Genomic DNA, 18,758 nt, shown 5'->3' on the forward strand with positions numbered 1-18,758 from the left:
GTGGAGGTTTTCATCAAGTCAGTTTGAAGGTGTGGGCTCCCGATGAATCAAGACAGCAAGATGATGACTTCTAATGTTTTGGGGCAGTGGTCGAGTCGTTGTCAAGTTGATAGCTCTGCTGGCTTGAATTAGCTGCTTTTATTATCTAAATCCTGCAATCGGGTTGATGGAGGTAATCCGTGGCAATGGGTCTAGTGGGCATCTGGATGGCTCAAAGGGCAGCAAGTGGTTTGAAGTTGCGTAGCATACCAAAGGCAGCACCATGGGTCTTGTTGCAGCTGAAAGGATATGGAGCATGACTGATCCATCTAAAACACGTCTTGAGACAGCGAAACAGGTTTCCAGCTGCTTCTAGGCTTCTGGGGTGCTGGGAGGCCCAATCTAGTGTCTCCAAGACAAAGTGCGTCCTTCTGTTCTACGCTTCCACTCCAGGAAGTTGGCTGGTACCTACAAAGGGTTCTTCGTCTTCAGTGAACAGGATCCTGCCCCTTGTAGAGCCAGCAGAGCGAGCTTGGTCCTCAGCAGTTCCAGTAGGAGGATCAAAAGGCAGCAGCCCGGCTACTGTCCCACATGGCAGCTGTGGGGACATTCAGAACAGACACTAATACTTGTTAGTCTTGCCATAGATTTACCCCCCTCAAATAGCTGGCACTAGTCTGATAATAATTGATGTGATTGCATATTGGTTTGATATTAGCAGCCACAACTAGGAATGACTTATATTTACAAATGTATGTGCCACCAGTCTAACTAGGTTACACAATTATAATAATTTAGATTAGAAGTGCAGACAATTAAAAAAGTAACTTCTGCTTCAGCAGCTTTGTGTTCCAGCAGCAATCAGGAATGCACATGTGACCTTTGAACTTGCCCTGTGCTACTGCTGAAGGCGGCAGGAGGCTATCTCAGCAAATGCAATTGTGTGCACTATAATTTTGGTGTGGATCATTTATGAAAGGCGGCTGCGATTAGCAGACCTCCCTTTTAAAAACGGAATTACCAGATGTATAGCATAATAACGGTAGCAAGTCATAATGTCGAATGCAAAAACTTGAATCCAAAAATGTCGAAAAAAAAGTCAAAAAAAACATTTGAATGTGTTTTTTTTTTATTTGTATGTTTTTTGGGCTTTAACTAGTAAAAATAAACGGGGGGGCTGGGGAGGAACCCCCACATAAAAAACATTTTTAAAAAACACATTTGAAATTTTTTTTGTTGACATTTGTGCATTTGACTTTTTTGAATTCGACTTATTCACTATAAACTCATGATAACAACAATATAAAATTTTGCCGGGGTGCTTGCATGGTGCCCACACACTGCCTCTGGTCCTTGGCAGTCTTGCACATATCTGTTTCCTGCTTTAAGCGCTCCCACATTGGTGGTCGTTCCTTCTCTGTTGCCGCCTCATGGCTTTGAAACTCTCTGCCGCTTTCTCTCTGTGGCATTTGGGACGATCTATCCTTCCGCCGCGCTCTTAAAACTCTTCTATTTTAGATCCCCTTCGTTTCTACCCGTTCTTCTTGTATTCTTAGCAACATGATGCCCTAGTCTGTATAGGCTCCACTCTAGAAATGCGTTAAAATAACATAACAACACATAACAAGGCATATTCCTGAAGAAAATCCACTGGAAAATGAACAGCAAGCACAGCAACTGTTTCCATGGATGCCAGCCACCATTGTTATTGCGTAAAGGAGGGTAACAACGTTCAAACCAAATATGAGAGAAATACCAAAAGCAGCACTCAATCACTGCGTGCTAAACTCGCTGCCACACAAAGCACTGCAGCATTAATACATTCAGAGAAACAGTGGCCATCCCTCTGGATGCACACCCGGATCCTGCATAATATAATCCACACAGATCTCATCTTTCCTCTGAGTGTGGGTGGGTGAGAGAGCATGCCATTGCCTCGTGTGCATGAGCATTCTGCAGTGGTGGGGAAGCACACACATCCACCAAGAACCTGCGGCTCTGTCTGCCGGTTTAACCATAACGTGTCAGTGTGAGCCCTAAAATCACACGCAATTAATGTCAAACACTTCCATTTTGTAGTTGATAAATGTAGGCATGTGTGTAGTTAGATTTAGGCGCAGTAATGACTTTTAGATGACAAACCGGCCCTTGAACTTCTGATACATGACCCCAAACATTAAGTAAAACCTTTCACCACGGCTCCATACAACCCTAAACATGATTTAATTTAGTTATTACCTCTGTTGTTATAACAAGGAATGCATGCAGTGTCTCACTCATCTGTTGGTTGCCTGATGAAACTAAGAACCCACATTTTAAAACCGAACACAGCTCTATTCCCAGACACACTGGCAATGCTTTAAGTGGGTTGTTACATTGAGGAGGGGGGCTCTCAAAAGAGGGTGAGGCCTACGTGAATGTGTACTTAGGTCACGCCCCTAATGAGAGCCCCCCTCGCCAAAGGAGGGGGGGGGGGGGTGGCTGGTGTAAGTAGAGGAGCTGGGGCGCAATGGCATGACGCCAGTTCACCCCAGCACTGACATACAGCAGGGAGCCCTTCCATTCAAGGAGCTGCGTGGTTAAAAACCATGGGCTCTTAGAGTGAAAGGTCTGTCTGCTGCTGATGACTCTTTACTCTCCAGCCCTCCTGTTTTTAGTAAAGAGTCATCAGGCAGACCGTGAAGCAGAACCCACGGTTACAAGAGCGGTCCGGAGGTGTCAGTACTTCAGATGCCTTTTTCCTTTTCTCTAATCTGAAGAAGTGCTGACACCTGCAGGCAGCCCATGTAACGGTGCAACACTTCGGTTACCCAGGCTGCCTTAGGAATTGGAGTTGCTGGGTCTAGTCGAGGCTGGGTCCAGCAGGGCCCCGGCTTGGATGCACTTTTTGAAGATTGCTGGGGATTGGCCCTGGTTAGCTCCAGCTCACAGCCCTGGACAGAAAGAAGAGACCAACCTGAGGAACAACCCCAGTGGAAAGCGATGGAAGAACAATTTTGTGCAGCTGTCACGCTTCTAGCAAAGAGGCTTTCCACTTGAGGAAGCGGCTAATGGGATTCACTTAGCACCTCTCTGGAAGACACCTGGTAGACATGTGTTTACATCACACCATTTTGTGCTCTTTTACTTTTTAATTACGCCTTGAAATTGCCTTTAATAATGCAAGCTCCATTAAATGTCCAAGTTCCCCTGACAACAAATCTTCTCTGCAATTATCATCGTGCAGAGAAAAACACTTAAGTTAATTAGAAGGAAAACAATGCACAGAGTTGGCCTATTTGGCAATGGAGAGGTTGCAACAAAAAGCTTAAAATGGAGGTAGGTATTTGGGGCGCTAAATTATTTTTTAAGTGAAAAAGTATGTTGCAAAAAGAGAAAGTATGGTGACTCTGAAAACCATTTGAAGCTCAGTCAGAGTCATTCACATGTCACATGTGAACAACTTTGCTCCAGTCCCACCAATATTTTGTTGCCACTGCCTTCTCCTGATTCCCTGACAGGCTAGGCAGAGCCTGGCACGTGATTTACTCTTCTGGGCTTCTGACATACTTTTGGAGTGACTGACCGATCCCCACTTGTTGCCAGACTTGCCAAAGACTGATACTGCGATGTCAATGCACCAAAATGATTGGAGTAGTGGAAGTGACAACGTGCCGGATGGCATTACATTTGACCCTGGCAGTATTAAACGAAGTGATGCTGTATTTGTCCATTGACCTATATGACATCACAGCAAGTGAAACGCGGATGTTTTAGAAATCTCCAATTAAAGGCTTTGTCTCAGAGCCCCTCCTGGTAACACTGCACGCTTCTGCTCTTGGGGCACTCATTTCCTCCTTTGGGTTTTCACACCAACTCTTCACAGAAGACACACACATCTTGTTCTGCTTTTCTGCATTCTTCACTGACCTATCTATTGCCTTTCTGATATTAAATACTGGATGACGTTACACTGGCCCGCATTACAAATTTGCTGGTCCGGAATTAACAGTGCCGGTAAAACCGTACCGCAAACTACGAGTTCTGCGGGCGGGTGCCGTACCGCCCGCCAGTTCTGATCTGGTGGGCGGAACGGCACCTGCCCATAGAGATGCACGGAAACACCGGCACCATTCCGACATGGTGCCGGTGTTTCTGCGGTCCCCATTCCCGTAGAGCCCGGGAATGGGGATTTACAGAATTGCCAGCGCCGGATTTACCGGACCACCGGGGCTGTAATGCCCCGGTAATTTCGGCAAGTCTGGTGCCAGTAATTCACTACGGGTCCGGCGGCAGCCTGCCGGTTTTACCGGCACAGCTACCGCTGGACTCGTAATGAGGCCCACTCTCTTATTTTGATTCCTCCAAAATAGAGGTGCTTTTCTTTCCTGCCAAATCCTCTCTCTCTTCTCCTCTCCTGCCTATCCACATCCCACCTGACCCTCTGCGCTCCTCCTCTTCATCTATAAACCGTGGCGTCATCAATGACCCTTCACACAAAACTGCAACATCGTTCACCTTAACCTCCTAAACATCAGGAAAATTAGGCACCGCCTTCCCTTCAGAACTGCCAAACATCCCCTAGCTACTCTTGTCTTCTATAAAGGGGGCACCTGTGCCAGTATCCTCTTTGGTCTTCCAAACTGTGCATTCTGTCCCCTTGACAAGATTATTAACTTTGCAACCAGTACTCTCGTTGAACTCCCCGCTTCATCCCTACTTCCTCCTATCACCAGCAGTCTGGCTGGCTAACTATGCAAAACAGGGCCAAATTCGCATCTCTCATAATAGTGCAAAATTCTATCCATGGTAAGGCATTGCTAAATAGATCCTCTTCTTTCCTTACAGACCCTCCTGCAGCCTTCACTCTGCACCTCACTCACCCTGCACTCCCTCTAGCTCTTTCACTCTTCTTGCTCCACTTACTTGGAACTCCGTCCCCTCTACAATTGGAAACACGGTCCACATCGATGTATTCAAAAGCTAATTGAAAGCCTGTCTCCTCGCTTCTGAGCTATCCTCTTGACTCGCCTCTCCAGCCCAACTATTTACACCTTTCTTCACTACTAACCGGATTCATCCCTCTCTTTTCCTCACTAGACTATCACTTAACAGTTTGCGGTCACAGCTTAGCTGGATAGACGGTATACCCACCTGTCCTAGGTTTGTCATCTGTATTGTTCCCGGTATCTGTCCAATATACTCCTTCTCAAACCCGTTCATCATGCCACTCAGATTCTTCCCCATTATAAGAGGCTCACTACCTCCTGTTTGATAAGATGATATATTTCATAGTATCGCGCTCATAAACAGGTGTTTCAGAGCGCGATGAGGCAAGGGAGGGGAACATGGGAGGACAAAACAATGATCTTACTAGATCCAGTGACCTTGATAACGCGCAAGTGCTGGGGAGAGTGACGAGGGAAAGTGCAAGGGGGAGAGGAGGAGTGGAAAGTGCTGAACACAGGATAAAAACAACAACTGGTAATGCAAGGTTAAAGAGAAGACAAGGGGTGTCTATAAGTGTACACTATTTTCCAACCAAAAGAGCTTGTTTCCCTGTATGTATGCATGCAAATACAGAAATAAAATAAATAATGGCATCAGACATAACTAAAGCAGATACAGGGATATTTCAGTTATTTTCCATATATTAAGCATGGTGATGACTCATTATGCCATGGTTGCAGCTATGATATGCCAGGGCGCTGCCTCATATGGCAGGTAACAAACAACCTCTCTATGTGAATTATAGCCGCGCATGCAAAGTGTCCTCATCATCTTCAAGGTACAGCCTTCTCATGCTCCGGTGCTGTCATCATTTGCTAAATACAGCCTCAAATGTGCATGCACAAATACAAATATGATGTATGATACAAAGCCTCACCATATCACTAGTGGCATTATTCATTTCCAATTATCAGTCAAATGCATGGAACACGCCCAGAGTCTCATTATGAACAACAGCCAGAGAAGAAACATCTCCAATAATCATTAATGGCCCAGTTGACTAGGCATCCTTCCTATAAGGCTTTAGCAATTTCTCTGTGTTCATTCTGGTGTTCAATTAGGCTTTAAAAAGTACTTATTAATATCTATATGTGGGGAGTTTAAAGGAAACATTGTTATTGGAAATGTTTGTCTTCTATTGCAAGTGATATGTTAAAAGGGGTGGCAGGGTTGGGTTGTCCATCTTTAATTTTTCCCTTGTTGAGAAGTAAAGACTGAGGAGTTATTTAGCCTGGAATATTTAAATTCACTTTAAGGGAATCTTTTTTGTTCCATTTCCCATTACTTTATAGAGCCCCTGCGTGGACATGTATTTCTGAAAGACAAAGGGTCTCTTTACGAGTATGGCAGAATTAGATGGGCTAATACCGCTACACTCTGATGCTGACACCACTGCATGTTGTTGGTGGTAAATTCCATTGGAGTCCAGCAGGGTTTTGAAGAATTATCCCTAGAGGTTATCCGTCAGCAGTAATAATGCTTTTTTCTGCAGGTAATACCAGCAATCCCGTGATGGAGGTATTTAGTCTAACTTACCTCCCAACATTGGAATTCGGTTGAATGGTAAAAATGATGGTAATATAAATCTTTTAATGCCAATTTTTTTAAGTGATGCTGATGCAACAATACTTGTAATGATGCCCAGTAGGCGTTGGTCCCGCAACTGCAACCATTGTTTTTTGACGGGAGATCAAGCAACAGCATGCTTTAATGTCTATGACTGAAAAACGTCCACCAGCAAATACACTGATCCCATAACTTTGACTGGATCAATGTTTTTGCAAAGGCAAATTAGCAGGAGCACTGTGCATTTCGTCAGTATAATCATTATTAAAATGCTCCTGATGAATTCCCTGCAGGGAGGGTGGTGGGTGAGGCAGAAACATGTACACATGCAACTTATTTAGGCAGAAGGATCTTAACTTTGGCATTCTACCAAACAAAGACACACAAAAATAAAATGTAAATATTCAACTATTTCATCCAAAGACTAAAGGAACCTAAACACTATGCCGCAATTTGTATTATTCGCATTGGTGGGTGTGCGCTTGCCTGGTCATTTTGAAATTTTTAATGAAATTGAATTATGGTAGACCAATCTCAGGATAATGCGTTGGGTTAATCCACACACATTTTCTTATGTTCAAAACCACAACAAACATATAGGCCTGTGTACTCTGGGTAGACGCAGCCTACAGGCACAATCCACCCTGTCATATTTAGTTGAAATGCGACAGGTTGGAGTGCACTATGTCCTCTCCAGGAAGGGGGACGACCAAACCTTACCCCTGCCATGGCCAGCCTGATGAACTAACAAAGGCTCCATGGATCCGCCCTGCTCTTTGGTTAGGCCCTGCAGCTGGTGGCAGTGATTAACATGCCAAAAGATGGTACTTTAAATAGTCCCACATGGAGCCTGGCTGCAGAGGTTAACAAAGGAGACAGGAAACCCAACAAACTATCATATGTAACAGTGTCAACCTGAAGCCAGCTCCCACCCTTAGTATCAATGACAGTGAGCTGTCATGTCTGGGACTGCTGTTTACAATAGGCCACCCGACTAAGGTCTCATCACAGTTTCAAGGGGGACTTGCTGCTTTAATCAGAACCACAGAGACATCCATTAACCAGAGAGACTTTGAATAAAGACAGGAAGATGGGTGGGAATTAGTATCACAAGGCAGTGTGGCCAGAGCTCTTTCTGCTGAAAGAATAATTCCGCCATTTTAGTTCGGGGGCACACCTTGTTCCTGTTTTCACCCCTTTACCTTTCCTGTTGCAAAGCACTCTGGTTATGACCTCATGCATACAGTAGATTGTTGGTAGGGACCCCCATTACTGGTTCATTAAGGTAGGATTAGCCTACACCAATCACTGTGGCCCACTTGGCTTTAAAAGAGGGATGGAGCCCCTCTTTAAGCAGATCACCTGAAGACTTCGCCAGAAGTAACAAAGAAGTACTCAACCTTGGACCCTGGCTGAAGGTACAGTCTGCCTTATATCTTCTGCCAGTGAAGGAAGGCCAGGATATCCAAAGCCAGGAAGTAATATCCCTCCCCTTAACTTCTCCCAGTGAACAGAGGGAGAAACAGAACTCAGAGGACCCTCCAAGTGCTCCAGAACCGGTACCCAGTCAGCACACTGCATGCCGTGCTAGGCTCTGTAGCAAGCTTCCTGGATAGGAAGTGCCAGAAGGTCTCTGAATCCACAACCAAGGACAAGCAGCTGCCTGCAGCACACTCCACAGCTTTGGGCCATCTACCTTAAAGGACCACACAAGCCCATTGAAGAAGCTGTGAGAAGTGCCTCAATGAGCATCTCCGGAGGTCTGAATTAAAGGACATTTTCAAGCCAGTCGAGTTTCCTGAGCTGCAATCGACTGCGACGCTGAGCGTTGTCAAGCTGCAGTAACTTAAAGAAATCTGAGATGTCTCAACAAGTGCTTCAGATCTGCCGAACAGCACACAGACAATGATTTCTGCCCCTTAAATGCTGTGTAGGCCAGCCTGCAGCTGTTCGTCCAGCCCTGATAGCCGAACCCTCTCTCCACCTAATACCCGCAGCGGACTCCTGTCTCAAACTCTATCACAGAAACCTGCAAAGCACCCTGAAGCCAACTCCACCCTGTTGAGCACCAAGAACACCTAGAGCACAAGGAGCATTGTGGTTCTGCCCCCCTGGTCCTTCCCAAAAGGCCCATGTAGACATAATTAGACCAATTGTTCCCTTTGTGCTGAAGCTAAGTAAACTTAAACTGTTGTGGTTATTAAGCATACCGACTACCCTCCTGTCAGTATTGCTTTTTACTGTCGGTGCTCTGCATTCCCTTAAAGGGTGGGTTGTATTTCGTAGTGTTGTTAGACTGTCTGTTGCAATACAAATAAAGTAGATATTTTTGATACAACCTTGACTGGACCGCCCCTTTTATCATTGGGTAATAATTGTATTTTCGCTATGTTGCAAATAACTATTGATCCACGACCTTTCGGAGATATGCCTACTGTTCCATCCACTTTACCGAAATTGGACAAGGAGGTTTATAATTTGCTTGTTATTCCAATTTGTTCGGATCCCTTCTGGTGTATTAGAGGTGTGGGGCTGATTGATGGTTGAGAAAACGACATTCACCCTAGAACCACTGGTACGACAGAAGTTGATTCCTCACACCCATTGGCTGATACACGTTTTAAATGTACACATTTCTACCTAGATCATTGCTCAGTATTAAATGGCAGATCTCAGGCTGGGAGGTAAGTGTCACTGTTTGCTGTTCAGGAGCGACTGTTAGAAATAGGAATAATCAAGCTATTTGTTGTCAATACTGTTTCTTTGTCTATGGATCTATTCGATATGGATTGAAGGATCAACAAGATAGTGGCTGATGTTTACCATTGATGTCTTTGTTGGTCTCACTGACTTTTATTTGGTGAGTAGGTGTTGAGGCTTCACTAATCTGCTCACATTTAAATAGATGAGTTGCAGATGGAATGGGACATATTAATTGTGTTAACTCAAGCTTTGTTTGTTATTAGATGTAACCGATTAAGAAGAATGATGCATGGAATATTTTATACTTTACTGATGTATTGATGCAAGTTCCATACATATAGAGGTTTAGATAGGTCCTGAAGAAGGTGTTTGTAAAGGAGAATATGCAGAAACGTTAAATGCAAGGTTGACCAATCCTCCTATGGATGATATTTGGGTCTGGTGGTTATATATGATTTGTTCTGCTTACGAGAGTCAAGTTTCTCTGAAACAATTACTACAACCAAAATTTCACCAAATTGATGTTTTGTGTAATGTTAAATGTGTATACACTTTATTCTAATTGTAGGATGTTTTGTTGGTTAAATATTTGTTGTGTTAAGTGTCTGATTATGCATTTGCAGTTTAGGTGTAAACCAATTAGGGGTGCATTTGCACTTTTGTTGCTATGAGTCATATATGTGGTCTTTATCTGATATTCTTTGTTGCTATGTATGCTATGTATGCCTTCTGAATTTTATGGGTTATGCATTTGGGATAAATATTTCTGATACATTTTTCTAATGAATTGTATTAACTGTTATAGCAGGAACATTCGTTTGGTATATATTTTGTATTTGTGTTTTTATTAGGTTTACATAGCACTTTAATCCAAAGCGCTTTACAATATAACAATAGGATACAAGAATAATGAATGAAGCATAATAACAATCATGAAACAAACCAGCGAGACAATATATAAAACAATTTACCTAGGTAGGGGAAAGTGAGGGAAGGGATAAGGGAAGGAAGAGGAGGAGGGATAAGGGAAAGGGAGGGAAGGGAAATGGGTAGGATAGAGAATTGGGAAGTTGGAGAGTAGCGAGTTAGGAAGGGAGATCAGGGGAGGAAATGGAGAAGAAGAGATTTCAGGGAGCAGCGTAAGGAGGAGTATGTGGCAATGGAGCAGACAGAGAAAGGTAAAGAGTTCCAATGTAGGGGGGCCAAGAGCTGAAAGGAATGGAATCGTGACGAGGCGCATGTACTGTTAGTCCTCAGTTTCTGTTCTTTGAGGACATTTGCTGTACAAGTCCTCGTTAGGCAAAGACTTAGATTTCCAAACTTAGCGTAATTGAAATCTATGCAGTGTTTAACAGACATGTACCCAGCTGTGTATTAGGATCACAGTCACAGATGGCATAGATGGCAACACCATTAAAGTAGCGAAAGAAGTAAAAACACTAGATTTTTACCTCGACTCTTGCCTCTCTCTAACAAAGCAGGTGAATGCGATGGCCTCTAGCACCGCTTACACCTGTAAGCTGATTAGAGGAGCTAAACCATATCTATCCACCGCCAGCTGCCTCACCCTATCAAGAGCCCTGGTATTATCCAAATTGGACTATTGCAATGCACTATACATAGGGTCCAATAAACACACACTGCAAAAAATCCAAACCCTGCAGAACAACGCCCTTCGAGATGCCCTAGGAATCCCAAGAAGAGAGCATATCTCAGACGTCAGAAAACAATCTAACTGGCTATCCACAGCTGACAAAATTAAACTCAAAACAGCATCATTGACTTTCAAAAGTATTAATGACCTAGCCCCCAAATACCTAACAGAAAGATTCAAAAGAAGAACTTCTAACAGACCTACCAGCAGGGCTTTAAGTGGGGTAAGAAATCGAGGGGGGGCCCTCATTTGGGGGCGTGGCTTGTAGGGGGCGTGGCCTAAAACGTACGCAAATCGTAAGGTATGCACACACATATATATGCATGTTATATATCTGTGTGCGTACCTTACTATGGTTTGTGTACTTTGCAAGCCATCTTTTATAACATATTTATTTCTATGTTTAGAAAAGATGGCTTGCAAAGTACACAAACCATAGTAAGGTACGCACACAGATATATAACATGCATATATATGTGTGTGTGCATACCTTACGGTTTGCCTACCTTTCAGGCCATTTCTTTTTAAAACATTTCGGTTTTATAAAAGATGGCTTTGAAAGTACACAATTCAAGCCATCTTTTATAAAACTTTGACTACAGACAAAATTGTCCGTCGGCAAAGATTTATAAAAGATGGCTTGAATTGTGTACTTTTCAAGCCATCTTTCATAAACCTCGAAAAATGTCGAGGAATCCCCAGGTTCGCCGAGGGTTAAAGACGCCTCGGCGACCTGGGGAAACAAAGGGACAGTAACTGCCTCTGGTGACCCCTCGCGCGAGAGGTCACCAGAGGCAGTTACTATGACTTACAGAAGTGGCAGCCAGGCACAGCATCGCTGTGGTTGGCTGCCACTTCTGTCAGATGCCTGACTTCATGGCAGGCGCATCTCCCGTCGCGGCTGCCGCCGCGACGGGATAATGCATCCCGCCAATGTTGCGTGCAGTGGAAGGGGGGGCCCCGGCAGGGCCCCGGCTCAGTCCCACTTTTTGGAGACTGCCGGGGCCCGGCCCTGGCAGGCCCCGGCCCACTTAAAGCCCTGCCTACCAGAGAAGCATACACCAACCAACTAGCCGTGCCCCCATTCAAGTTGAGCACAGCCGGAGGCACCAGATTCCCTGTCAAAGCGGCCCAGCTATGGAACTCCCTCCCATCATCCTTAAGGTCTGACCAATCTTTTCCACACTTCAGACTTAATTGCATTAAATGGCTCAAAGAAAATGACCTATAACTGACTAGACTAGGACTACTCACGTCTGACCCACCTGTTAATCTGCAGCTGAACGCATACCTCGTTCATCACCCCCCCTTAACCCACCTTGCTCCTTGACATTCAATGTATACTGTGTACACACCCCTGTGTACAATCACCTGTGAATGTAACCATGTATATTGTCATCATTTACTGTTAATGCACCCTGTAACCTTCCTGAAATGTGTAACTGTAACATGTAAGCTTAAAGTATTCTTGAACACGCGCCCGGATACCCTCGGGTCTGGCGACTGCTATAAATAAATAAACAAACAAACAAACATCACTACATCTCTTTACTGTTTGATTCCTTTCACTTAGTTCCTTTATATATCCCAGAGAAAGCATGATCCCAAAAAAGCAAAGGGGGTGCTGCTTTTACCAACTAAGTCAACAGCTAAAGGTTTACCCACTAATTCAGCAGCTAAACAATAATTATTTATAACTTTGATAACTTAAACGGAACAGGCATTAATAAGCTATACCTCAGAAAGAGCTTGCATCTGTTTCTTTACCAGGCAGTTTGGGCAATTACAAGTGGTTGCCTTCCCGCATTATCTAGCACCAAGGACTAAAGCTTAGGAGAGTCGTACTTACATGTGTGTCATCCTGTGATTCATTTTGAAGGCATCTTCTGTGATGTTCCGGAGCCCGGTATTAGAAACGGTTCTAAAGCAAAGCAAAAACATCACAAGTCATTAAACCCTTCTGGGAAGTCAATGATCACTGGCTTAGCTGTGAAGATCCCCTCTGCATTAGCAGGCAATGGACCATTCCATTCCTCCATTATATTATACTGGCGATGTCACTCCTTATATTATGCTCCCTTATCAACACCTTTTTTTAAAAAATAACTTTACTTTCTACTTCTTTTTTCTATTAGCCACTTACCTGTGTACCGCCACACCACTTTGGTTCAATGCACTAGAGGTTAGCGCTACAAGAGTGTTTCAGTCATCCTGAAATTATACGATATGGTGATGTATAATGGGTCATTTGTAATTTTATTTCTAGTTATTTCACTTAATCTGGCATTGGTTGTATTTCATATTTCCAGCCCTCCTCTTAAATTAAATTGGACTAACCCCCACATATGTGCTTGCTCAGGGTCCATCTCCCTCCATTCTGTATACTTCCCTAGTTACCCTGCATCAGTGAGGTGGAGCTGTTCCTCTCAGAGTTCTCGCAGATGTACACCTATGATTAGTTTTTGATGGTTTAGGGACTTAGGTTTAGTCACTCTAGGTTTCCTGGGGTAATCCAGACGTGGACCACTTGCTCACTGTGCTCAGAGAGGCACAGCTCCACCTCACTGATGAGGGCCAAAAAGGCTGAAACACGTGTCTGGGGTTGCTGTTGGTTCTCAGAAGAGAATTGCCATAGCATATCGGTGCTGGACTGCCCATGTGGGCGGAACAAAGACTGATAAGCAAATGGATATGTCCCTTCTGTGAAAGGTACAGTGAGCTAAAGTGTGGCTGCGGATTTTCGAGTGGGTACTTTCCCAAAGAGCAGGTCATTTAGCCGTGTGCATCTCGCCTTTGACTATTATTTTATTGCAACAATCTAGTGTCACATCGCACTGTGCTGTTTCGTAGGTGCTCGATTGGTTTTGTTTATTTCAATAGACTGCTTGGCACAAAAAGCCCAGCTCAGCAGGCATATGCATTTGAATCGCTGTATGCGCATCAGTGTTTGCAGGTAATGGGAGGGGTGAGTGACTATAGGCATGGTCATGTCCCTTAAGAGGTGTGAATTGTGGGTGAAGGGAAAGGCAAGCCGCGTGAAGCTGCATGCTGTGGGGACAATGACACACGAATGATGGTCATTTAAATGCATGTTTTTTCACTGTTCCCTTAGGTCTTACTAGAACTGTTGTGAGCACTGTGGGGAGCAGTGGAGGGAAGAAAGAATGCAGGTATGGGATTTTAATTGGTGGGCGAGTGACAGTGAGTATGAGGAGGGGCAGAAAAGAGGGCGGGCCTAGGAAACATTGTTCCAATACTTTTATTTGTACACTTCGTACACTGGGGATCGCCTGCGAGTGACAGGGCAGCAGGAGCTCAAAAGAGATAGAAAAACATGCATATGAGTTAGTGCCCAGATCTATCTTCTTGCAGCTTTGCGTACTTCCTATTTGTTTTTGATGTTTTAAAATAGCATAAGAATTACGCTATGTTCTCAGTTAATTGTAAATGTGGGCAGATTGGTGATGGTTGCGTGCCACACCTTGCAATGTCACAAGCAGCCCACCTCAAGCCATGCCCATCACTTAGCCCACACACCCTCATAACAGCACTATGCGAATAACAAGATGGAGGGAGTTGTTTATGTGCATGTGGAGAATCAATATGAAATGTAAAGATATCTCTGCATTCAACATTTCCCTTCATGCTTTTACTCATTTTCGTTGTGTTTGGTATTTGAAAATCTCACGCTGGTGTCAGTAGGAAGCAATCTCTGACATGAGAAAACATTAATCATTGTTATGCTGGTCCTTACGCGATGTTAGAGTTTATTCATAACTAGTGTACCGGCCTGTATACACGGGCCAAAGTGCAGGCTTTCATTGACACCATAGGACCACTGTAGAACCTAAGCCTACAGCTCCCTCTAGTGGTGAGAAAAGGCAAAGCAACTGCATCAGACAAACATACAGGGACAAACACACATCTGGCCTTTTATTATATAGTTAGATATGTGTTGACAGTTTGTTACTGTGTGCTTCAACTATCAGAATATAGTTTCAGTAATTAAACATACTCATAGGCTGCTATGGTCCAAAGAAGCAGATATCCCACCCTGACAGCTGACCAAAACATAAAGATAGCACAATTATCCTGCAGCCATGCACCTGGTCACATGCTACCAAACAATAATGCTTGCTTCTTCAAATTCAATTAATACTTTTAGCTTAAGAAGGAACATTTTCTTATAACGTTAGTCACATGAAGTGGTAACTATCACAATAATTTGTTTCCGCTCGCATATTATGATGCTGAACCAATGATGTATTTCCACTTGCATTTGGCGAAACATATGGCCATTGTGTCTGTTCAGCATTAAAATATGCGAAGAAGCCAAAGCAACAGGCACCTGTATTCGTGTACCACGCTGCACGGTCACATCATTTGCACGGTCACATCTTTTGCACGGTCAAATCTTTTGCACAATCACATCTTTGCAACAGAAAGAGGATCAATAATCAATGTTCATCATATTTGTGAAAACGAACGATACATTTGCATGATTGCTCTTGGATGAAATTTGACTTCAGTATGTCAAGTGTAAAAAAAAATGATCAGCCCAAAATGTGACTATATACATTGCTATTTGGTGCCAATTGTTTTAGCTTTTTGCAAGAACGTCAATGAATTTTAAAAGGGAATGATTGACCATAAAAGGCAATTAAAACATAACTACATAGCCTGCCAATGACATAACTCTCACTCCAAGCTCTGTTATTTGTGGGCATAAGGCAAAATGTTCAACAACTTTTGGGGGTTTTTGTTAAGTTTTTTTAAACTTTGGAATTAGTTAAATACTTTTGTTGGAATTGTTGCTTGATATGTTTGAACATGTCATTGGATTGTGTTTTTAAACGTTAACATTAATGAATGCGTTCTTGAAGATGGTCAATAAAAAGTTAAACAAATCCTAAAATATGTGTAGAATTTGGTACACATTTAGAAGAGCTTCCTTATTTTTGCTTAAATTATTCTAAACGTTTTTAAGCAATGATGCGAATTTGCGATTAGCTCAGAGGTTATTTTTGAGTTTTGAAACACTGAGGGCCTGATTCACAGAAGTATTATATAATGGTGCAATCCCTTTGGAAAACGCGCTGTGAATCAGGCACAATAAATGTTACTTCAATATTTCTAAAACATTCAAGGATTTTAAAAGCTGCACATTACATTTCTTTGAACTGATTTGTGATTTTCAGGATGTTTCAAAAATGTGGAATTAGCCAAATAGTTTTACATTTGTTTTAAACTTTTGGAATTGGCAGTGGGACAAAGTCCCCCGTCAACCCTGTGGCTGGATTTAAGATGGATCTAGGGACTGGGAATGTCCAGCGTCAGTGTGAACAGTACCCTGAAGCTGGTACTCAGGGAACCCCACAGAGTCCCTCTTCCAGTCCCAGAATCCCATTGCTCTGGAGATTAGTGTTATACAGATGATCCGCAGACACTCCAGGTAAGTCACAAGTAAGACCCTTTATTCCTGTTACTCTTAAATCCATGGGAGAAAACCACAGGCTCACACCACCGCGGCTAGATCTTCCAACTGCCTGGGTTGGAACATCAGCGCGCCAGCATTCCCTCACCCCTACATCAACATTCTCCCCTTCCAACATTCTCTCTGACCTCATGCATTCCAGACTACCTTGCATCCACCCATCCAGGAAAGCACCTCACAACAATTAGCAAGGGTTATGTATCACACCTTACATTGCATGCCAGGGACCGCAAAGAGTGAGGAGAGTGCCCCTTATTTTACAGAAAGATGGCCCATCAGCTAGGCCAGTCCATCAGTATCCTACCTCCACAAATATCTGAATGGGAAACCCCAAACTCAATAATCCACAATCTGTCGCCAATGACGCTGAAAGATTAACAGAGAGGAATGATTGTTGTTCGGCCATGGAATGCTCAGCTCACTCTCACCTGCTGGGAGAGCCCTTGTTCATGTCTGATACTGGACCCACAGACACAGAATTGACTGCCTTGCTCCATAGTTCAGTCGCTTTTCATTTCCAAACACAACCTAGGAGTGCGGCTCCCATCGTGCAGCCCTGCGTTGGATTAGACTCGTCCACTGACTTCAAAATGGCAGAGTAGGTTTTTTAACCTTCGGCGCCACATGTACACTTATAAAATGAAGTCATAAACAGAAGGGTAGAAAGTAAGCATAATAAGCTGGGGGCCTAGAGAGGACATTGAAACAGCTAGGAAAGCCAACAGGGAGATGGGCCATAACTAATCACAGCGACGGATACGCGGGAGAAAACAATCCTATGAAATATAAGACAACAAGGATAATCAGCCTTCCTAGAATCAAAATCAAGACTTAAGTAGTGGTGTCATAGACGTAGCTACCGACCAAGAGGCGAGCATGAGAGATAAGGTGCCAAAAGGGGAAAGCTGGAGCCCCAGAGAGAATCTTGAAAACAGACTGGGTGTTTTCATTTCAGACAAATGTAGAGACCAGACCCAAAGACAGCGAATCCGAGGGAGAGAGAGAGACATAGAAACAGAGAGGGACAGAGAGAGAACCAGCAGCCTGCTAGGGACTCTATCCTAGGAACTAGCACTAGGCCAGACCCAGGAAGAGAAAAATGAAGAGAGAGAGAGAAAGAGAGAGAGAGAGAGAGTTAGAGAGGAAGAGAGGGAGTGAAGGAGAGAGAGCGAGAGAGAGAGAGAGAGAGAGAGAGAGAGAGAGAAAGAGAGAAACAAAATACAAAGAGCCAGAGAGTGAAAAGCAATAGCCTGATGGGGGCTGTATCCCAAACAGCAGCAAAGGGAGAGGGAAGAAATAGATCGAAAGAGAGAGAGAGGGAAGGGGAAAGAGAAGCAGATGAAAGGGTCATCTGAAGACACTCCACCATAGACACTGGAGGAGACCAGCCAGAGAGATAAACCACACGTCGCCATTTCCTAGGAGGTTGGTAGGTGGGATTATCACAGCTTGAAAGAAATATACATTGGAAGCAAATAGACGCAGAAAGACGTGATGCTGTAAATGTGTACATGTTATCATCATCATCATCCCAGGAGGTGACATGAGGCTAGAGGGTAACGCTATCTGAGTCATACCTCTTCCCCAAAGCAAAATCAGGAGACATGCTTGTTTGTAGTCAAAGCCAAGTAGGTATTTGGGAGCTTCAGCACTGACAATGTAAAGCGAGAGACTGTGAAGCCAAGAGTTGAGCTGGGGACTCTATCCCAGAGTGTAAGTTTGAGCGAAAGTGTGAGTTGAGGCCTATCTCTCTGAGCCTTCTAATTGGATTAGGAAATCCTGACGAGACCAGTGTTAACTTAGATCGGCCCTTAAACCATTTTGCAATGATCCATCCTGAAACACTAGGTCCTGAGTGGAGGGATTGAAAAAAAGCCCCTCTTTCCCACGGTTAAGTTCTTGAAAAATATAAAGTTATTCATTCTGACACCTTTCAGTATAGTTCTGCATTGTAGTTGGAAACCGCAGACCCTGTAGGCGTTCATCCACCTCATTCTCTTGTAATTCACACACTAGGAAGAATGTTATACCTTGTAGTGGAGTAATTTAAACATCTATTCAGAGATGGAACACAACATTAGATTACAAAGTCCCACAGACATCTTCATCAAATGCTGCAGAGTGAAATGATCTGTAAAGGAGAGCTTCAGCACAGATCATGCTCAAAATTAAAAAAAGAACATTTCATTGGCTGAAGGAACAGGATGAATCTAATGTGGGCTTGGAATTGCATTCTTATCATATTCCTGGAAGTAGGGGACACAAGGGGTTGGAAACATTACACAATATGAGAGTTGCATTTAACAGAATAACAGGAGAAAAACATCATTCTTTTCACATGTAACCGCTAAATTAGGTGCAAGCAGTCCTAAG

General features: G+C 43.7%; 1 protein-coding gene across 2 annotated transcripts in view; it reads right to left on the bottom strand.

The window, feature by feature from the left end:
- The window catches only part of NTRK1 (neurotrophic receptor tyrosine kinase 1), a 336,100-nt gene that overhangs the window by 172,441 nt on the left and 144,901 nt on the right, over positions 1-18,758 (bottom strand). For both annotated transcript variants that reach the window (XM_069604563.1, XM_069604566.1), the window contains exon 3: positions 12,741-12,812. In XM_069604563.1, the coding sequence (XP_069460664.1) occupies positions 12,741-12,812 (72 nt within the window). The remainder of the gene's footprint in view (positions 1-12,740; positions 12,813-18,758) is intronic.

This window comes from Ambystoma mexicanum, chromosome 1p (genome assembly GCF_040938575.1).
Source record: "Ambystoma mexicanum isolate Mex_15411 chromosome 1p, UKY_AmexF1_1, whole genome shotgun sequence".
NCBI classification, from domain to species: domain Eukaryota; kingdom Metazoa; phylum Chordata; class Amphibia; order Caudata; family Ambystomatidae; genus Ambystoma; species Ambystoma mexicanum.